The sequence below is a fragment of the Ambystoma mexicanum genome, chromosome 2q (assembly GCF_040938575.1).
Source record: "Ambystoma mexicanum isolate Mex_15411 chromosome 2q, UKY_AmexF1_1, whole genome shotgun sequence".
NCBI lineage: Eukaryota > Metazoa > Chordata > Amphibia > Caudata > Ambystomatidae > Ambystoma > Ambystoma mexicanum.
The window spans coordinates 402745067-402768563 of NC_090924.1; the positions used below are offsets into that span (position 1 = coordinate 402745067).

The 23497-nt window shown below is 42.5% G+C and overlaps 1 protein-coding gene across 1 annotated transcript in view; it reads left to right on the top strand.

The window, feature by feature from the left end:
• Positions 1 to 268: 268 nt before the first annotated feature.
• CFP (complement factor properdin) overlaps positions 269 to 23497 on the top strand; it is a 418911-nt gene continuing 395682 nt past the window's right edge. Inside the window, exon 1 of the mRNA XM_069647422.1 lies at positions 269 to 457. Within this exon, the coding sequence (XP_069503523.1) occupies positions 403 to 457 (55 nt within the window). The 5' untranslated portion in view covers positions 269 to 402. The remainder of the gene's footprint in view (positions 458 to 23497) is intronic.

The following is a 23497-nucleotide window of genomic DNA, read 5'->3' on the forward strand; positions in this document are numbered from 1 at the left end:
TGGAAGTGGGGGTGGCGCGAGGGCACGGAGGGAGTTTTTTCCCCCACTGGGGGTTGAATACAATACGATGTTTAGGGAGCGGTTATCAAATAAAGCAATTAGACAAGTAGGCAGAATCTGAAAGCTTGAACAAGCCTCTAAATCCGATCTCGGGTCAACAGCTAGGCGCGTCTCTGTTTGGCGCCTCGTTCCCATTGGCCACCGGAGGGAGGGAGGGCTGTCGGCAAACACAACCCTGATAAGGAATTCCCAGCAGGGTGACTCCCCTGTCCCCCCTCCCCTCGGGGAGATTTATTCGGAAAGTGTCTCGTATAGTTCCACCATCCCGATACTGCTCTGAGCCTGACCGGTGCGCATCACCCGACTGCCACCTCACCTTGCCCCGTGCCGCGCGCCTGAACCATGCCTCCAGGACAGCCTATGCTTTTGATCGTCCTGCTGGCAGGGTGCACGCAAGGTAAGCCTTACCGCGAGGACGGGTGGGTGTTCGCTGTACCTGTTCGGCGTGGCTTGCGCTGCTAATGCCTACGCTGTGTGTGGTTTGTGTTTGTGTGAAACGGAACCTGTTGTCCTGGTGTAACTGTACGTTTGTCGGACGACTCACCAAGCACCAGTCCGTGACTTTCATTTCTGTATCAATTGCGTTCTGGCAGTTGTAGTCTTGGGTCAGTTTAATTGGGGAACTATAGGACCCCGACTGTGAAGGGTGTACCAGTGATGTGTGTGTGTGTGTGTGTGTGTGTGAGACACACATACATTTTCACTGGCCATGCCTTTGACCTATGATTTCGGTGTGTGAGGGGTGTTCACCGCTGTTTGCATTTTGCACTGAGGGTAGCCCGCATGGTTACCGCCCCCTCTGATGGCGAGGAAAGCATGCCCTGGCTGGTGGTGGTGCAAATGTTCTCCGTGTGAGTGAAGCTTGCGTTGATGCCACCGGCGCTGTGCCTGGTCTGCAGTCTCAGGCAAGCTTGCACTGAGGATGTCTGAACTCTGCCGGTGCTGTGTGTGAGGGACACTTGCACTGCGCCTGACCTTTTCTGTATGTGACGGGCTGCTTGCTTTAAGTGGGCCGGGGCCAAAGTGGGGCTGAGCCCCCGTCCCACACGATGTTGGTGGGACGCATTATCCCGCCACGGCCGCAGCCAGTACGGGAGATGCGACCGCCATCATGTCAGGTAAGCTGACAAAACTGCCAGCCAGCCACAGCGATATTGAGGCTGGCGGCACTTCAGTCAGTCAGTGTAACTTCCTCGGATGACCCCTCTCATCAGGGTCATCTGAGGAAGTTACTGTCCCTTTGTTTGCCCTCCCCAGGTCACTGACCCTCACGGGCTCTGTGATCTAATATGCAGATTAGATCACGTAGCCCGCGGGTTCGCAGAGGGTGAAAGGTGTCTATCTCCGCTGGCAAAGCTTTATAAAAGATGCCTTGAATTGTGTACGTTTCTCTTCCTCGCTCTCTTACCTTGGCTGGCTACCTTTCCACTCACAGCTAAAATTCTACTTTCTCTGCCTTGTCTTCAAATCATTCCATGGTCTTGCTCCTCCTTATCTCTCCTCCCTTCTCTCCTTCTACTCCCCCTCCCGCTCCCTTCGTTCTGCTGACCATTTCTTTCTCACTGTACCTCCGTCCCCTTGCGCTTTCTCCCATTTCCGCTCCTTGCACCTCTGCACTGGAACTCTCTCCCTATCACATTCCGCTCCACCACGACCTCTCCTCATTTCGCACTTCCCTTAAATCCATTCTCCTCCTTGAAAACTCCCCCTCTGCCCTCTTTTCTTCCCCTCCCCGATTCCTCTCTCCCCTGTCCTGCTCTCTCCCTTTCCATTTTCCCTCGGCCAATCCATCACCAACCCCCCCTTCAGTTAATTGCTCTTTCCACTGTTTTATTGGATGATTCATGATGTCATTTTTGCTCCCACTGTTATTGGTTGTTGTTATCTTATATTTTGTTGTTCCATTGTACAGCGCCTTGGTGTAAAGCGCTCTATAAATCAATCAATAAACGTAGAAATATTTCTATGTTTATAAAAGACGGCTTGAAACGTACACAATTCAAGGCATCTTTTATAAAGCTTTGTCGATGGACAAAGCCACCTTGAGTTTTGTCCTCATCAAAACTTTATAAAAGATGCCTTGAATTGTTTACGTGTCAAGCCATCTTTTAGAAACATAGAAATATGTAACATTGCTACGTTTCTAAAAGATGGCTTGAAAAGTAGACAAAACATAGTAGTACCCATACAAACATATGCATGCTCACATACATTTCTATGTTTACGCACCTTACTATGAGTTGTGCACTTTTAGGCCACGCCCACAGTGAAAGCCACGCTCCCAAACGAGGGGCCCCCCTCAATTTCTTACCCCACTTAAAGCGCTGTTACGGGCGCCTTTATGGCTGCCACCTAATGTACCTGGATCTAGTGTGTGTAGTATGCCTGCTCTCTAAGTGACACGGATGCTTCTGATTTGTGCGCACCTGCACTGCGTATGCCTGTGTTGTATGATATTGTGTGTGTGTGTGTGTCCGTGAGAAGCCCTCCACTGGTTCGTGTGCGAAGGTAGCGCGCTCTGCTGTTCTGTGCACAGGGGAAGGGCACACTGCTGCTACTTTTGCTGTTCCTGTATTTTGTATCGGGGAAGCTTGCATTCTGAATGGATGTGATTCTGCACGTGGGGGCAAGCCTACACTTGCTTTTCTGCGTGTGATGGACATTTGCCAAGCAGCTGCTCATGCTGTACCTGTGGCGTCGCTGCTATCTACGATCCATCTCCTCTGTTCACGAGGGAAGCGTACACTGCGGCTGCCTGGGCTACAGTAATGCATGTGGTAGGCAAGCTTGCACTTGTGCATGTTTCAGCTGTACTTGTCTTGTGTGTGTGAGAGAGAGGGGGCAATGAGGCAGACGGCATTTCAATGGTATTCTTTGTTCTGTGAGTCAAGCTTGGCACATGGCTGCCCGTACTATACCTGTTCAGTGTGTGAGAGAAATGCTTGCACTGCCTGCACTCTGCCAGTGATATGCACGAGGGATGTCTGCATTACTGTTGCCTTTGCTGTATTGTTTTTTCAATTTTATTATTGTTTAAAGAGCAGACCTAGGTAGAGAGCAGCAGAACGCTGTACAAAGTGTGGGTAGCCAGCATTTGGGCTGCTATATTTTAACAGTAGCACAGTACTGTGAGGTCTGTGTGTCCATTGGAATTAGTCCTTGGTCAGGTGTTGTAAAAAAAAAGAGCTCTTTTGTTGAAAGATTTGTGAAATTGGAGAATTGTTGGGGCATTCCGACCCAACACCAGGATCGAGTTCCAGAGGGTGGGTGCATGACAAGAGAAGGATTATTTGCAGGACCTCTCTTTGCTGACAAGTTGTGATTAAAGCTGGTTGGTAGACTTGCTGTACATAACTTTATTAGCAAAATATATAGGGAGCTAAGTAAATGTATGTATTACCGAAATAGCAATAACAAAAGCTAAGAATAATGAATAGGTAGAGGTTGGGTAGAGAAAAGGACCCAAATGCGGAAGTGATATGGTTGTACCGATACATACAATACTAAAACGGTTGTTCCATTGAGGTAACTGTGACAGAAAGTGTAAGCGATTGAAGAGTCGAATAATAGCATAAAGAAGGTAAGAAAGTTAAATATATAAAGACGTGTAGTAAAATTAAAAGGAAATGGAAAGGAAGGAAATATAAATAAATGGATTAGTAGTTTAGTTTTAGATTAAAGTTTTTAACGGGATAGGCAATGGCAGAGAAAAGATTAGAATTTGTTGTGTCACAAAAGGGGAAAGAACTGTTTATTTTCAATGGTTACGTGCTAAATAAGGAAAGAGAGAAAGGAGAACTCACTTACTGGAAGTGTTTGGAATTTTATAGTCCTAATTGTCGATGGAGAGCGTTAACAAAAGAGATGAGTTACTACATGAAGGAGAACACCACCATATACCAGACCAGATGGCACCAAAGTCGAAATGAAAAAATAATAGCTGAGATAAAAGAAATAGCAGATGGAGAATATTAACAAGCAAATGGATCTATAATTAAAAGATTTGTCAGAATATACCATTTGACATAGCGGGGGGAAAAGCCTAATGTGAAATTATTGCAGAGACAATTATGCAGTTGAAAACAAAAAAAGGAGCATTTTCCACTGCCACCGCTAACCTATGAGGATATAGGAATTCCCAATGAATTACAAGTAACTGACACAAATGAACCCTTTTTTTTGTTGTCATACAGTATAAACGGAAGACTCATAATTAACGGAACGCGTATTACAAGATCTGAAAAAGTGGCAGGTGGATGGGACTTTCAAGGTCTGCCCTAAATGTTTTGGCCAATTTTATTCAGTAAATGAGAATTTTGTCTTTTTCCATTAATCTACAGTTTGATGCCGTCAAAAACTTATGAGACATACAGTGAATTTTATAAATACCTTAAAATGCTATTTCTCCTGTCGAGCAAGAATGAATATTAATGGATTTTGAGGTGAAGCAGATTAAAAGTGTAAATGAAAACTTTGCAAACACGAAAATACAAGGTTGTTTTTTTCATTTCACACAAGCCGTATGGAGAAAAATGCAGTCAAGTGGACTACTATTATTCGCAAGACGCCGAGTTTGAATTTTACTTTTTGCATTGGCATTTGTGCCAGAGGAAAATGTAGAGGAATTTTACAAAAAGGTGACACAAACCAACTATTTTCAACAAAACAAACAATTATTCGAGCTATTGTTAGACTATGTTGACACACATTGGATTGGACAACTGACGAGAAGTGGAAAGAGCAGACGAGTAAGATACCATAAAACAATATGGAACTGTTACCTGATAAGCATTGAGGAAACACCCAAAACAAATAATTCTTTGGAAGTCTGGCATAATGGGGTGCAACATTCTTTTAGCACAATAAATCCCACACTTTAGAGCTTCATCAAACATTTAAAAAAGGAACCGGCATTCCATCAAATGCAAATAGCACAGGCATTATCGAGAGAAAAAACGGCAGTGCAAAGAAAAAAAATACAGCGAAGCAGCCTTTGGACTTATAATGTGTGGAAAATGTTAGCAACATGGAAGAAATAACATATTTGCAGAGTATTGTTTTTAATTTAAAATATTGAAAATGTGAAGAATTCAAGCAGAAAAAAGGGAAAAAAAAACAATAAATCGCAAAGTAAAAAAATAAAAATGAGACTTATTATATACAAATTCGTTTAAGATGTGTTAGTTGTTATTTCATTCAATATTATAACTGGATACTGAAACCAATGTAGTTGGCTTACGATGGGGGTAATTCAGTCACATTTCCGTGCTCCTGTAATAAGACATGCTGAAGTGTGGTGGACTGCTTTTAGGGGAGTAAAGTGAGCAGCTGAGAGCCCTGTCAGGAGAGCATTTCCGCCATCGATGTGCGAGAATACAATGGCCTGCACTACGGTCCGGAAGTCTTTTAGTGGTTTGATTTTAGAGATTCTGAGCGATGCTATTTGGGCCGCCTTGGTTGTTTCTAGAAGGACATGCTGCTGTCAATGGTGAAGTGTAAGGATTTTGCTTAGTCTGAGAGTTGTGGATCAAATCCTTCTAGGTGCATATCATGGAGCCATTGTTGGGCAAGTTGTTTTTTAGCAGGCGGACTGGTGAGGACAAATTCAGTCTTGGATGCATTTACTTTGAGGTAGCAGTCGACATTCAGGACTGGATGATAGCTGGGTAATCACAGAGACGAATGATGTCCTCCATGCTATTTACTCTCATTTACAAATGAGTATCGTCCTCGTATTGGTGGATGGCTATACTGGGATCTTTGAGGAGACTGCCCAAATGCTCCATGTAAAGCTTTAAAAGGATTGATGAGAGATTAGAGCCTGGGGGGAGGGGCTCCACAGGAGACCTGGAGTCGGTTAGAACGCAACAAGGTCATTTGAACAGTCTGGCGTCTGCCTAAGAGGTAGGAGGTAAACTAATTCAGGACAGTGCAGAGAATCCCATCCTGTCAGCAAGGAGGGAGGGAAGGATGAGGTGGTTGATGGTGTTGAATGCAGCTGAGAGATCTAGGAGGCATGAGTCACCCTTATCTATGATTTGGAAGGCATCATCCACCACCTGGATGGTGGCTGTCTCGATGCTACACTTGGGGCAGAAAGCTGATTGATAGTCATTTAGGAGGTGGTGTAGTTCGATTCTGGCAAGTAGTTGTGCAGCAACTGCTGTTTCCAGGATGTTGCCAATAAACATGAGGTTCATAATGGGCCAACAGTTGGCTTGGCCGTCGGGATCTAGGGTGGGGTTTTTTCAAAAGAATTTGTATGAGATGAGATTTGGGGATGTCCGGGAATGATCTTTCTTAGAGGGAGGCATTGATGATGCTGGGGAGCGCATGGAGCAGCAGGCCCATCATTTGTATGATTGAGGCCGGAATTATAACATCAGAGTAAGAAGTAGGTTTGAGGGAGGCAATCATTTTTTAGATCTACAGTGGAAAGAGAGACAAGGGCATTCAGTCCAGAGGGGCAGTGTGCATGCTGGGGTGCAGGGGATGCAGATGCTGTGAGAGGTTGATTTGATGGTCTCTCGAATCTTGTCTATTTTTCAATAAGAAATGTGTTGATTCCCTTGCATTTTTCCTTAGTTGCTGGTACCTCGGGGTCGGGTGAGGGTTTGGTACAATGCTTTACTACTTCAGAGAGGGCTTTGCTCCTGCTGGAGGCTTCCACTATGCAAGTGGAGTAGTAAGCAGCTTTGGCCTTGGTAATCAGTCCTACAGTTTGCATGGAGAGGTTTGAGGGTAAATTGTTATATATGCGAGGGATACTTGTGCTGTGCCTGCCTGTGCTTTTTCCTTTGAGTTGGAAAGAGATGGATGCTTGTCCCTCAGTTGGCTATGGTGTGATTTATTTTTAAATAAAACTGTTGGAGGTGTGAAAGAAGATTGCATTGCTCCTGCCTGGGCTGTTCCTAGTCTGTATGGGTGGACAGTTGAACAGCTGGAGCCTGTGCTTTACCTCATATATGTATGAAGGGTGTTGCATGCACAGAACTGACTTTCCATGTGAAGGGACCATGCACTGCTCATATCTCTGCCGTACCTGGTGTGTGCATGCAAGGGATGCTTGCAATGCTGCCACATGGTCCTAGCAGTCAGTTGTACATGAGATGATAATATCGCGTTCATACACAAGTGTTTCAAAGCGCGACCAAGCAAAGGGAGGGGAACAAGGGAGAATAAAAACAGCGATCTTACTAGACCCAGTGACATTAAGAATGTGCAAGGAAAAGAGAGGACAGTGCGAGGAAGGGGGGGAGTGGAAAGAGCGACACAAAGAAGAGAACAGAATAAATAAGTGCAATAAATAAATAAATGCAATAAATACAGACAGACAAGTGTGTCATTTGTCAGATAGGGTATAACTGATAAGTGCAGAAGGAAAGTGTGGGATTGTTTGGGTACAGATCCAGATCCCAGTGCAGGGGGTGGCTCGGAGGCAGTGCAGGAGGGTGAGCAGATACCTGGGCCTGAAGGACAAAGGATGGCCAGGAGCATGGTGCTGATGAGAGAAAGCAGATCAGCAGGGGCGAAGAGGGGGCAAATGCAGAAGAGAAGAGGAATGTCTTGAAATGCTTCCGGAACCGAAGATGGTTCTCATCAAGTTTCAAGGTGGCTGGGAGATTGTTGGGGTATCCTTTCACTAGTGCCTGTGCTAGATGTGAATATGTGAGTTGCAGCTATCTGTGATGCAGCTAATGTGCCTGTTCTGTGTGTGAATGAAGCTTGTTGCTGTCTGTGCTGAATTAATTCGCGGTGTAAGGAAAACCTGCAATGCTGCTGTCTGTGATGTACTGGTTCTGCGTGTGAGGGCAGCTTGCACTACTGCCTGTTGCTGTACATATTCAATCTGCAAGGGCAGCATGCACTGGTTCTACCTGTGCTGTACCCGTTGTATGTGTTAGGGCAGCTTGTACTAATGCCGGATAATGTACTTGTTCTGTGGGTAGAGGATGCATGCACTGGTTGTACCTGATGCTGTACTTGTAATTAGTAGGGGGAGGCTGCACTTATAATTTAGTAGGGAAGCATGAACTGGTTCTGCCTGTGCTGTACCCGTTCTGTGTGTGAGGGCAGGATGCACCTCTGTTTTATGCTGTACTTCTTCTATGGGTAGGGGAAGCATGCACTGGTTCTGTCTGTGCTGTATTGTTTGTGTGATTGAGTTTACATTGCTGTAGCTTTGGCTGTGCCTGTACTGTATAGGATGGAGAAGAGGGGAAGCCTGCACTATTGATACATGTTCTATATGTTACTAGCAAAATGTACCTTTTCTCCGAATGGGTTCTGTGGACAGACATGACAACACTCATCAATTGTTGAAAATCAATGATCCTGTAGGTCGCTTTTCTGATTTATCGCTTTATTTGCTTTGCACACTGAAGCAAACTGCACTGAGAATGGGCATGTCTGGATTACTGACATACCTTGGAGCTCACGTTGGGGGGAGGCCAGAGTTTGTGTGCTGCTGCATACTGGGACCCACTGTGCTCTCTCGCCACCTGTTGCCTCACCGTGGCATGGTGCAGTTTGTTGCAGTGAAAATGTCCCAGAAAAGGTGTATTTTAGGGTTGTGGACCGGTCCTTCTACGCCCACATCGATGTTTCACTGATTTCAGTCAACCATCTAATGTGTGAAGGTGCTGAAATCACAGGAACGGGTGGGGTGCCCAAATGTCATGTAGCCAGTAATGTCTGCAGGGTCCTAACGGGTAACTATGCAAAATGTGGTGCTGATTGGTGGAATGATGTGGGATTGTATAAGGAACAATACTTCGCCAAGCCACAAACTTCAACATTTTCACTTTTATAAATGAATACGTGTACAGCTGCTACTTGTGCTATGCCTGTACAAGACAGATGAATGCATGTGCCACACCTGCTCCCTTTGTGTCGGAGTCATGCACTGCTGTTTCCTAAACTGTAAACTAGAAGGGTGTTGAAAATGGGGAAAATGCTTGTTGAGAACCCAGAACCCAATGCCGGTGGGAGTGTTATGTGAGAGATGGCTGCAGGCCTTAGGGAGGGGGAATCCTAGTATTCAAGCGATAGGCTGCTTGGAAAGAAGGGCCTCAATTGCCAATGCCTAATAACAGTGTTATTCAATGCAGGTGTAGACATTTTTAGTAGAATTTCACGAAAATGGCCAAGCATAGCGACAGATCACACAAACTTCGGTTTTCTTAAGTGATTTAAAATGGTGCATTTGACAGTACACTTTCTTTGAAAATTTCGGTAAAATTATACAATTTACAATCAGATTTATAGAATAACACATAACAAAAATACAGTAGATATCAGAGCGCAAACACTGCCTAGGAACATTTTCCAATGCGTTTTCAGGATGCCTCTTCCTAATGTTTTGAAGGTGAGGGGAAAGATAGAAGGAAGATATACGTGTATTCAGGCTTTTGCTCTAGTTTAAATTGTGACTTCAGGTACTTGGGGGGGGGGGGGCTTTGCAATATAGGTCTTTTGCAACAGAGTGACAAGAAATCCTTGCTGTTACCCATTCCCATTTGTTCATAAGCAACACATATACTTAGGACATTTGTCCTCGGCCTTGGGCAACCTATTTATCTAGACCTTTTAAAAGACACAGCCCATCTCTTTGGATGGCCCTGGCAACCAATGCCACAACATACTTAATATAGCCAAGCTCATCTCGAGCCTCTTGTCACCCCCATACGTTACATGTAACATTAGAACTGGGGGTAGATGGTCTTGCTTTTGATGCTAAACGTCGACCTTTACATTTGTGGGCTTCATTGACCCACTCAACAGAATTATTCTCCATAACCAAGCTGCGCTTTGGCAGTCAACAGCAAAATGGCTGCACTGGCTCCTTGCGGCACCATTGTGTCAAAACTGCACCTTGCAGCGACAAAAGGAGGGCTGCACAATCTTGCCAAACACAAAATGGGCGAGTTGGAACCGGGAGCACACAGAGAAAGGTGCCAGTGTGTTCTGGGGTGCACCCAAAAGAAGCGAATCAAAGCAGCGCTGCTCTGCTGCATGCAAACCCACAGTTTCCATTGAAACGGGGAAATATGTACATTAAAAATGATGCTGCTCTGATAATTTTTCCTGATTCCTCATCACACAATTTTTTTAAGGAAACTCTGCCATGCCCATTCACATTGTTCTCCAGCAGACAAGAGCAGTATCCCTGAATGACTGGCTGTTTTTCAGTTCTGAAGGAATCAAAAGAAGCTTTACTTCAGCCACACAGGAAACGCTTTACTTTTGGGATACAAAATATCAAAGATCACTGCGTCAAAGAGGCCCTGGCTCTGGGCCCATGTACAGTTCAGTGCATCTGTGTTTCAAACAAATTGCTACCTACAAGAAACTAACCATGGCTACAAAACAATGTGGAAATGCAGAGGGAAGAGACAAACCGAATTTGCAAGGAAAATGCCAGCTGGCTTTACACATGTAAAAATGGGCTTTTGCAACCCAGAAGAAAAAAAATGCCTGTTTTAAAAGTACCATGTTGAACAAGAACTTGTCTATGCCCAACAATGTAAAGGGGTTTGTTGCTGTGAAACATATAGGGGATGTTTTATTCAACAGGTTTGTTTTGATCCAGGACAAAAGAAAAGAAAAGGAATTAAATTGCATTGGCTGGATTTTGCAAGCTCTAGAACAGGTTTTCCCCTGCTGGCTAAGCTAAGGCTTCCCCCAAAAGGAACCACCATAAACTTCCAGGACACCTGGCTGATAATTACTAGGTTGGAAAACTTTGACAGACCAAGACTAAGAAAGTTCACATACTCGTCAGACTTTCAGCTGGGCAGAGAGCTCTCACAATAGAAATTCTGGGATGCAAGGATGTGAAAAAGTAAATCGCACATCCCTGTGATTTCTACAAGAAGTTTCAAAGAAAAACTCCATGACAAACTCTGGATTTGGGGGGGGGGGCAACGGTAGCCTGGAAAGGCATCATCATATTTGTAGGACAATGCTGACCATTTGGTTTAAACAGCTATTTTACTAAGAAACCTTTCAGACTTTTATCTTTGTAACTGGACTTTGCAGGAATGTAAAAAATTAACAGATTTAATGTAATTTTGTGGGTTTTAATTTAAGACATTGTAGCTTTCACTGCCATATTGGGAATAGAAATGGCAGAGAATTGGGTATTCCACAAAAAGTATACCTGATGCCACTGCGAATTTCAATGCTGACATGCCTAATGATAATCCACACACATGTATAAAGTTATAGAATTTTAGGCACCCTAAAAATGACCAGAAATTATTAGAAGGGCGAAACAATGTCTTATAGACTGCAGAGTTGGACTGGCATGTACTGCATAAAAGATGTAACCTGATTATGTAATATATAAATCCACTGTATAAATGTGCCAAAACTGGATTTTAGGTAAAATAACTGTGGGACAGTCTGTACATTGTAAAACCCACATCATAAATCTGACAGCATGCCCTTGTAACGCAACCAACTGAGAGCAAGGTGTCAACCATTACCCCTGACCTATATAGATATATATATATATATATATATATATATATATATATATATATATATATATATATATAATACACACACTCTCTCTCTCTTTCTCTCTCTTTTCCTGATTTTCCACATTCATCTTGCCAGATTCTAGATCCCCCCTGCAAAGCATTGCTGACCATACCAGCATGCCTCAATCCAGAGACCACAGATCTAAAAAATCCCAAAGGGAAAGCTGTGGTGTTCTTTTGGGAAGCCTCCTGAAACCAGACCGGCTTTTTGCCCACTAACTGCTTACCCGCTCCATCCCGCTGAGTCATTGCTGTGACCAGACCTTTGCCCAGCTGTCTTTTGTCAGGAGAGTCTGCCGTCCAGTACCCAGTTGACTGTGCCTAATCCCAAATTTAAGAGCAGACTGTGAGTATTCACATCCCATCACACATAGTATACCCCATCTTGATTTTGTCTTTGTTCTTCTCTAAGCAACCCTATTCATATCCTGATTACTTATCCAACTGTCAGAATTCTCTATGTATCTTGTCTTTGATCTCCAAGCGTTAGCGCCACTTTTCTCTTCATTTCTGTCTTGCATAGATCATAAGTCATTAGCAATATTTTGATTAAATTAATTTTCCCTAAAGAAAAGGGGTACACTGCGTGAAGGGTTACAACTGCAGCGTAACTTTTATATTCACAGGTGGCGTTCCGCCATTAAATCTAGTTTAAGTAAAATCTGCCTTTCATTTTAAAACCTTCTCTTTTTCACTGCTTTATTTTCCTAGAAACGAACCGCATTCTACCTTCCGAATCTCTCTCAATTCTTCACCTGAAGTGCTCCTTTCACTTCCATATCGTCCCTGTGCTGTGCATCCATCACCCTGCCCAAAAACTGCATTCCAATTCAGTGTTTTTCACCCGTTTTTTACAAAAAACGTTTTTACATTTAAAACTGCAAGCTTGAAAAAATGCAACTTTTTCATGTGTGAATTCAGCTGCACTGGGTTTTCCATTTCAATCTGCTTATGAACTGTATGCTTTTGTGATACTTTGCATGATGGTTGCTAGTGATATAACATCCCTGATACTGTGAGAAAACATATGCATATCTTTCTTTAAACACACATAATTAATTATTTATCAAAATCTGAGTGTCATTTTAGTTCTTTGCAAAGGGTTTAAAATCCGTTTCCCACTTATTTTGATTCTGTTTGCTCTCTCTTATCCCTGACTACCTGCTGCTTCTTTCTATCCACTCAGAATTTTATGTGTGGGTTGAGGGAGCATTGCAGGGGGAACCCTTAACGTTGGTGTTATCAGAACTAATTCAAAAAGTGCTCCTATTCAATTGTGTTCATGTAGAAGGTTAACCAAGTGTAGTTCAGTAGTTTTTATGGTAATTATCACCCCATTGGAGATTGCTACTCAATATTAAAAGTTTTGTGATTTTTGTGAATTCTAAAAATAATTATTGTATTTTCACCAACCGGCCTGGTTCATGGTCCATTGTTACCCGGGGTATTTGTAAAAGGGGGTGTGAGACGGGTCGGGTATCGGCTCAATTTGAATTAATTGAAATTACAGAAAAAGCGTTCCTATTGAGCGCCACATCACAGGATAAGACCAAGTGTCCTGGTGGGTGTGTGAAGCACGATTGGTATCCTTAACAATGTATTGCCACAAACTGTGCACCTCACCCGCCCATTGTAACTACAAGGAAACCCTCTTTGATGTACTAGCGCAAGAAGGCACTACAGCCCTCCCATGGGTTAGTTAAGTCTCAGACCTTACCAGAAAACTCAGCCTCCCCCCTATGATTACACCTGAATCCCAGGACCATATTGTAGCAAAAGACTGCAACAAGCAGAGATATAGGGGCTGGTACTACAAGATAACAATTTTCCGATATCTTCATGACTGGTGCAAAAGCGGAATACATCAAGTGTAGCACTCGTTCGGCTGAGAAGAATATTTATCTTGTGCTGATGACAAGCAAGCAAGCACGTACCTTGGTTTTAAAAGCAAGGTTGGGGATACTTCCATTGCCAGTGGTCATAAGCAGCTGGGCCAAAGGTGATCTCCTGTGTAAAATATGCGGGCAGGGAGATGAAGACCTTGAGCAATTTCTGTTTACGTGCCCCCGATACAGGAACATCTGCTATAAGTGGCTTGTTCCTACCTATAAAAAGTATAACCTAAGGAGAAGGAAGGACTTTTTCTTGTGTATTCGAAATCATGTTGTCTTCCGAACCCATTTGGCCTTTTTGAAAAACCCCTGGCGCTTGAGAATGAAATGTATTTTGTAATTGTAAATGCCTGTTTTTTTTTTTTTTTTTTTTTTTTAATTGATTTGGCTGAATAATTCAACCTTTCAAACAGAGAAGTTTACATCAACAATAGTTTCATACAATGTGAATCTGAATAAAATTGATTTGATACAAAAAGATAAAATTGAAATATACAAATATATAGTTTTACAAAGTCTTGCATTCTTAGCTTGATTGATCATTGATCACATGATTAACAAATTGTACTAACGCAATTTGAACAGAGGGATTCGTACTAGTCAGTAAGTAATTCCAAAGTTTTTCAATAGAATATTCTATGTAGAAATTACATTTTGCATGAAAAAATTTGTACCTCACATATTTCAGAGCCGGGCACTCAACCACTAAGTGACATTGTTTTGTAGTTAAGGCAATATCTACAAAATGTTTGATCTTGGGGCACCAGATGTCTCCTTCCCAAGATCTGTCTTGTTAAACACAAATTTAGCCGAATGCGCATCAACTGGGTTCTCATATAGCTTGAAGGACATTTAATTAGATATGACTCTGGACTACGCATTTTTTTATGCGAATACTTTACCAAGTCGCAATCTACATATTCTAAGCATTGTTGGCGCGTGTATATCCAGTCATGGTGGTGCAGTTTTAATTTTGCCTTAGTTGGATTCAACAACAATAATTCTATTGAGATGTCAGCCTTAACTAGTATGTCTAATACACATTCAGACCATTTCTCCGGGAATTTCAATTTGGAGGTTATCAAATGGTTAGCCAACACACCCAGAATATTGTGAGACGATGCACCAATTAAACATTTCCGGTAAAGTGAGCAAAATTTCCATAAAACTTGACAAAATATGGAGATTAGTCCCAGTTCATAACGAATCATTGGGATTGGGGTCGATTGCGGCAATCTCAACAAACCTTTCCAAAATTGAGATTCAAGACGGTCCCAAAAAGTTCTTGGCTTTGGAGCTACAGTCTCTGCTCCATAGATTAGAATGGGAGTTACTTTTTGCTGGAAAAAGGCAATTACGTGAGTTAGCGTGAATTTGCCATATTTAAACAATAATATTTTGGCTTGGGATATTAGCAAGCGATTTTTTTGCATCAAGTGTGACACGATATATATCATCGTTCAATACTTCTGAAAATGGAAGACCTAGGTACTTGTAGTAAGGCACTACGAGTAACTCTTGATTATGCAAGGACCATGTAACTTTCTGAATGCCTAGCTTAGGTGAATCGGAAATTGTATTCTCAAGTTTCATACCAATGTCTAACAGAAAGAAATCGAATAATGTAGCCGCAAGGATACACCCTTGCTTTAAGCCTCGCTCAGTTGGAATAATAGCTGTAAGGAGCCCCTCTAAAGATAATCTCACCTGCAAGGAGGTGTTAGAATGCAAGAGTTTTATTAATGTGAGAATTGAGGAGGGACACCCATGTTGATGGGAGTTTTTGAAATAGTAGATGCCGATCAATTGAGTCGAATGCAATACTGAAGTCAACAAAGGCAACATAAAGATTGCGATTTTCATTAACATATTTTTGTTTGATCAGATTAAGTGCAAGCATGTTTGGAGCAGTGCCAATTCCTTTAATGAACCCAGACTGGAAAGGGTCCCTTTTGGATTTCTGCTGCGTCCAATCATTGAACTCTCGCAAAATAATCCGACAAAACAATTTGCCTGGAGCATCTAGTATAGCAATCGGACGGTAACTTTGAGGCTGCTGACAATCACCTTTCTCAAACAATGGTATAATTATAGAATGTCTCCAGGTAGCAGGAATAGTTTGTGTAACAATAATATTTTGAAAGATCTGAAATAAGGTCTCTGCCCATAAATTCGGATTACTCTTGAATGTTTTATTCGAAAGCCCATCTAATCCTGGAGCCTTGGATTCACTCAGTGTTGAAATAATATGCAATATATCACCTTTAGTGAAATTGAGGTGAAATGGCATAATCTTACCAAAGTGAGGCCCCGCAGGGGATGTTATAGGTCGCGCATATATTCTGGTAAAATGTGCAATCCAACTTTTTTCGGAAACATTATGCGACTGTATCAGTGTTTGAGAGTGAGAAGAAACTGAATTTAGTGTGGACCACATCTGAGCTGTATTTTGATTCCGAGTCATGGATAACATGTTCTCTCCATCTTTTTGATAGAGGTTTGCTCGGTATTGGCGCATCCAGTTTCGATATTTTGTTTTAATACGGGTCAAAACTGGGATTCTATATTTGAGAGGAAGAAGGTTAGCTTTCCGCTTTTGCGTACGAAACTCAGTTTTTTTCTTTTTTACCAATATATCAAATACATGATTTCTCAAAGTTGTTTGTCGTTTGGGTTCTTGACTCCTTGGGACAAAGTCCTGCATAAGGTCATAATAGCAGACGTTTGGATGAGAGCTGCTTAGTCATGAGTGGGTAAATGCTGCCACTAGTGAGTTAGTGTAACATTGTATTGTTGTGTCATGCCATTTAATTCGATTTAGCTGGGAGTTTGCACTAAGCGCTTCAGAGTAAGTAGCTGCATGCTTCAGTGGTGTTGCCAAGGGAGTTTTCCAGTGACTAGTTAGAAGCAAATGATCACTGTCACTTCGAGGCAAGACCTTAAAAGTTATTCCACTCATGAACAACTTTGAGTCGACATATATGTAATCAATAGTAGCTCTTCGCACACCCCTTTGCCACGTGTGACTTGGTGGAACATCTCCTTCACAAGCTCCATTTAACATGCAAAAACCCCGTGCGGACATCAAGTCTTCCCATTGGATTAGTCTAGAATTTTCCGACGGGACTCGTGCGGAGAAAAGATGCACATTTAGGTCTCCAGCAATTATAGTATGTACAATTTCTGGGGACATCACAATAAAGTCCAACATACAAATCATTTCCTTAAAAAAGAGTTCATCAGTAATGTTAGCATGGTTCCAATAGATGTTAATTAAAGCATATGACATTGAGCAAACAGAAATGATGGTTAGTTGCATGAATGCGTTTGAAGAATAGGTTGACATAAGTTCTGTGGTAGGACTAATTTTAATGGCAGTTAGAAGACCAGACATCGGCCGACCTTTTTCGCCGCGTACGGCAGGAGTAAAGTGTATAGTATGTCCTTGCCAAATTGGAGAGTTGGTAAGCATGGTTTCCTGCAACATAATTATGTCAAACTGATTAAGGTCTGTACTATAGTTGTTAAACAAATGTGAGTGGCCACAAGAATTCCAGGAGGCAAGGAGTATTAACTTGGCAGGTGATTGTTGGCTTAGTTAACTATTTGATACATAGTTGCATTTACAATTGCATTGAGATATACACTCTCCATTTCCCGAGTTAACCACTGCAGCCGCCTCCTGTAAAGGGTCCCTATGGGGTTCATTTGTCAATGACGAGCCAGGGGTAATCAAAAAACCCATATCAAAAAGTTGGTTTTTAGCAGACCATATAATATTGCGAACTAAACGAGATCGCAATTTAATGCAACTGATTGTTAGAGTGTTTTTTTCAATAAATTCTACTTGTTCAATGTCGGCTGAACTCACATCCTCAAGCTCATCTATATCAGAAAAGATCTCGAGAATACTTTTTCTGTTTAAGAGAAATTGTGGATGAGGAGCTGGGCGACATCCAATAATCAATGAATTCAAGTTGTTATCCCTTACCAGAGGTTTAGATTGTTTTTTCTCTGGGACAGGTACTTGTTGGAATTTGACTATTGGTTGCGCTGTAATCTTTGGTTGAGTTTTTGGTAATAGTGCTCGCACCATTTCGGCTATTTCTAGCCCATAACTCTCCGATGAAGCATCCTCAATTTTGTTTTTTTGAATTGGATTGCCACCTCTTCTAACTTCCTCACCAGAGTGAGTTGCTTTGAGAACATTAGAGCAAGCCTCATAGCAATCATTCAGTGGGGGTTGGACACAGTCATTAGATATCGTTTCAGAGGTCACATGTGGTACAGGGACTATTTGCTTGGCTCCCAATATGGGAACTTGCACGAAATTGGCCATGTAGGCTTCAACCGCCCTTTTAATTTCTGCTTGTCTAGAGACTTGCTCCTTAGGGACAGTTGGGTTAGTAGACTCACTGGAAGGGACAATGTCGATCATAGGAGGAATCACCGGTTCAATGGGTATCGAAGAGTGCTGACTCTCAATGGCTTCCACTAGACCATCTAAAGGCGAGTGAGGTAAAGGGTTAGACAGAGAATTTACATTTCCTCCTCTCGCTCTCCGCTTTTGATTCAAAAGTACATATTTCTTTGTAATGGCAGTAGACATCTTGTTGATTTTTTGCCTTGGGGTGGTAAGTGCATTAATAAACTGTTTTGCAGAGTTTGAAACGTCTCCTTTTCTAGTTTTTATGTTTTTGGACTTCTTTTTTTCCGGAGCTACAATTATTTTTTGATTTAATTTGCCTAGGTCTTGATTTATGTTTTGTAGCGGGGATTCCGCTCTTAGCAGGTTTAGCAAAAATTGTGTAAATTGGTTTATTGCTTAGCTCTATACTAAGTGGCGGAGCATTAAATTCTCCAGTCACAGAAGCCATTGGGTCAAAAATAATTTTTTGGAAAAAGGGCACTGCATAGGAAGCATCATGAATCTCCACGTTGGAAAGAGACTCTTCTCGATTGTGACCAGCATTAAAAGGAGATGATGCCTTGTCGCAGTGCTTGATTCTAATGGGAGAAGTGGATTTAGATTCAACCGAATGAATGTCTTTTGGATTGGGCAATTGAACAGCGGCTTGCCATGCCATAATAGATGCAATCTGGGCACTTTGTGTATTTAGCTTTTCATTAAGTGATTCGAACAATTTCACTAGAGTGTTCATAGTTGTGTTCATAGCTTCTAGTGCTAGACCCACAATTCTGTTACCCATCTGAGGGGACTGCGAGTCTCTAGGAATAATTTCTCTGATTTGAGATTCTCTGTTTAATGTGTGCCTTGGGGTGGGGTCAAGAAATGATAAAGAAGAGTTAGGCTCTTCAGTACTAACATTAGAAAACATTTTTGGGGAGAATGATAATTTTTCTGAAATGGTTTGTGCTGAGTAACTCGTATGTATGGAGTCTAAATCAATTACTGCTATGTCCGTTTTGTCTTTGTTGGGATTTTTATGATCAAGAGGCTGATCACTTGTTGGTATTGTAATTATATCATTTGAGGTTATATTATTTGAAGTGGCCAAGTACAGCATTTCACACTCAGGAGATTGTAAAGACAAATCAGTTAACTCTACTGTATTTGGGCAAACAATTCTTTCAACGACATGACATTTTCCCACCTGATTAGCAGGGCACAGCAGGTTCATCCCTCTTGTTGACTGGCCCAAGAAACAGCTACGAGTGTCCGCCGTAGTTAAATCCTTTGAGGGTTTCGCTGGGGGGGGACACAAGGTCAATTGTTTTGGAGTGGAACAGTTTCGAGAAAAAAAGCTTTTTAGGGATTTAGTCCGTTCCTTCGATTTCAAGGGGTTGAATTCATCTATTGCTGATTTTACTGGCATTCCAGTCCGTAGTGAGTAAAGTGGCTGAGTCATTTTTCAACTAAAGTAATGACTAGCAGATCATTAATTAAAAAATAGCTGAGTGAGTGAACACAGCAACAACAGTAAACAAAACGCTGAGTTCTACGGTGAGCTCCGAGCAGCGCCGCGGCGAAGCGGCAAAGCGGGACTCACCGGGACTCGCTCGGGTGCGCGCGCGCGGTGCGCGCGTCTCGAGGCTTATATAGGCCCGCCTCCAACAGGGACCAGCACAAAGCCTAGATAAATATAAAACAAGGTATGAGTAGTATATAGTCCACCTTGTGTAAAAGTGAAGGAAAACACACAGAAATGGGCTTTCTTGAAAGTCGATTTCACCTGCTGGGCGTTGTAGTCCACAAAAGTCCAAAATCCAGGGCAAAGCAGGGCAGACTGCAGCAGCGTGTAGCGGCAAAGCGGGACTCACCGGGACTCACCGGGACTCGCTCGGGTGCGCGCGCGCGGTGCGCGCGGCTCGAGGCTTATATAGGCCCGCCTCCAACAGGGACCAGCACAAAGCCTGCTGGGCGTTGTAGTCCACAAAAGTCCAAAATCCAGGGCAAAGCAGGGCAGACTGCAGCAGCGTGTAGCGGCAAAGCGGGACTCACTGGGACTCGCTCGGTTTCAGGTTGTTGCGGAAATATTCACCATATCACTGCTGTCGTTTACTCTTCCCGTCCACGGGTGTGTTGTACATGAACTGTTCCAAAGCAACCAGTATTAAAAGGATTAGCTCTAGTGCTGACTTCAAATGCCTGTTTTATGGTCTAACCCTGTATTTTAAACAATGTTTTATGTGATTCCTTGATATTCCTGCTTTTGTGATGATGCTGCCGAAATAAAGATTACTACTACTACTACGCAGATATACATCTATCCCTCGCTTAGACCCCTTATCATGCTACTCGCAGGATTTTAACACAGTTCTCTTGTTTTATATCGCACCCTTTTCCGGTCAGACAATACATCTTAAGCAGACTAAGTTACTACTGTCTCTGAGCGGGTCTTAATGCATCTGAACTCGAACAAGGTTTACACGCTTTGACAATACTACAGTGGTGAGCTGGTGCAGTATAACAATACCTTAAAAATAACATATACCAGCATTGCCACTGTAAGAATATTCATGTTGGCTGTGCCCAATATTGCCACTATTGCTACTGTAAAAAGACATATTTTTTTGTTGGCTGTCCAAAATATGCAGTACTTGCACTGTTAGAATACACTGGTGTTTGCTTTTCTCAAACAAGCTAATATTGACACTCTAAGAAGATTATTTGATCCTGGCTGTGTCAATTTAGGGCAGTGCGCCTGCTGGAAGTACACACTTGTTTTGGCTTTGCTCAATAATGCCAGTACTGCAACTGTAAGAAACCACTCTGGATAGCTTAGTCTAATAAGACTGCTGTAAACACACACTAGTATTGGGTTTGTCCACTAATGGCAGTATTGTCACTAAAAGTACACACTTGTGTTGCCTTTGCTCAATAATGCAGTGGTTTCACTGTAACAGGACATGCCTGTCTCTAATTACTTTACCAGCCTTGGTCACTTGCCACTTCATGGCACCAGCATCACCATACCCCTACCTGCCCACACCTACATTTCAGGGATATAAGACAGTGCCCTACAAAACACCCGTCCCCATAGACAGTAGGCATTCAAGCTGTCACGGAATGACTTCTGAAATGGAGTGCTGTGTATGACAGAATGAGTGATGGCGTCTGCATAATTTAAAGTGCTACACAGGTAGTCCCTGTAAACAAGTGAATTGCATCTGGTTTAGGACATAAATTACTAATGATTTGCCCATAACTCACAAGTGACATTACCATGAATGAGCTCTCTAACGCTTTAGCCTGTGGTTTGTTCTATTGAAATACAGCACCCATGCCACTGTGGTCTATTAAACCATGCACAAGTGATGCGTTTTCTATGGTATACATTTAACAGAATTGCACCTGGGTGATCCAATTTTAGCAGTGCATGAAAATAATGCACAGTGGGGTAAATCTATTTTCCAAGGATAACTTAATCTGAGTGGGGAAGATGGTATTTCAGCCAGGGTTTCCTAATGAGACTGTTTACAATTGAGCAGTTAACTATATATCTCCTTGAATCCCATATTTAGCTTTCCACCAGTGTTCTAAGCTTTGTGCACAGAATTTTTCAAGAGCTAACCTAGTAAATACTCTGTTCAGAAACACTGTAATATAAGCACCAAACCACAAGGGAAATCAACCTGACAAACAGATAAGAAATAGTTAGAGAACCGTGTTAGTCAAAAGAAACCACAAAAAATGCATTTATTGTGGAGGATACAGGTGCTTCTACCAGAAGCTCACACATAAAGTTAGCCTTACCTTGCCTTTAACCCATTTGTGTTAGCCTAATTGTGTAAGGTATTATATATTCCTCTAGCACATAGGTCGCTTGTGAAACGTAGCACTGCTCCATCTATGTAGATGGAACCCAGTAAATGGCGAACCCTTTACTCCTCTTGTACACCGCACCTTCCCATTTTAGCAGAGGCACTGTCTCACTCCACACACCTTGCCCTCCCATATAACACAAACGCTATTGCACATCACATCTACCATGAGAATGAAGCTACTTTTAACAATGAAAATTCGAACTGTAGCTTCTCACATAACTCCCTATCTCCTTAAACACAATCCCCCCTTTAGTCCATAGTATATCTTCTGCGCCCATAAACGCTCCATTTAGGCCAGTGGTGGAAGTGGAACAAAGGAGCTAGTGGTACTCTTTCTGCGTCCAAAACGGAGGGAGTGGGATTATGGGACAGATGGCATTGGGGGTGGGGTTATTGGTATTGAGTGGAAGGGTTGGGGGGGGTTGACTAAGATCACAGACTGTAGTAAACAAAGATAGATATGAAGGGCTCTGCCACTGATAAGAGAGTGAGAGTATATGCAACAGTGCAGGCAGCTAAAAACCACGTTTTCAATGAGGTTTCGTGGTAACTGTGAGGAGGGGCATATTCCTGTGATGTTGAGGAGGTTAATTGTGTCCACAATCGTGGTGTGGGTAATAGTGTTGGAGATTTAGGTCGCTTTCAAAGAGGTCTCCGGACCCAGAGGTAATGGATCCTTAGCCGTGCAGCACCGCGTACGAATAACGGCGGTTCTGCAGAAACCGTTATTACGAATTTCCATCCCAGCCAGCGGCGACACTCTGTGACACACCGCGACTTTACTGGGTGGTCCCGAGCATACCCGCTCTGCCGACAGCTACAGTTTACGCTCACGCAGCAGCACGAACCAGTAGGCTCGATCATGGTGGACTTTTTGGTAACTTCCCGCATTGGCAATCCTCTACATCATGGGAAGTGCTCCGTGACAGGACGTCTAACAGCATCCCGTGCTCCTGTTTTAAAGCATTTGTGCATGCAGTGCAGCTCGCAGCCAACGGCAATCTGTGGTGAATTTAGCAGCCATGCCTTGGACACATCACATACCCGATTATTAAGCATCCTGTGGTCCGTGAAGTGTTCTTTAGTTACACTCAAACGAGTGTTCATGACAAATTTATCTTGCTCTTTATAGTGACAGGATACTTATCCTGTTGCATTTTAGCAGAATCTGCACATTGTCAATAACAGTGTCTTGTTTGTTACTTGATGACAGTCCCTGAAGAATTTCCATGCACAACCCTTGCACTTTATTTTGTAAAGAAACATGTTGGAATGATTTGTATGTATGTGGATGAATGAGTAATGGTGAGTCTGTATGGAGTGTTAGGTTCAGTTTGCATGCGTATTTGCACAGCGAATGACACTTTTACAACACCACTGACATTTTTAGGCCATTTGACCCAATACTCTTGACCTATTACTTTTACTGTCTGTAACATCTTTTGCACTGTCTGTTTATGATTGTCTCAATTGTGTATTTTCACCTTGTGTTGAAACTTTATGGTACACACTGGCACATTGTTAAAATTAGCTAAAAGTATTAAAACTATTTATATTTGTTAATAAAATTGTTTATATATCTTCCCGAACTTAGACCCGTTGTGTGCCTTTGAATTTAATGCATTGCAAGCACTAACTGGTCCTTTTGGTGTTTCATTTTGTCCATAGTACAACATTGCGAAAACCGTACCATTCTCCTGCCTCTAAACC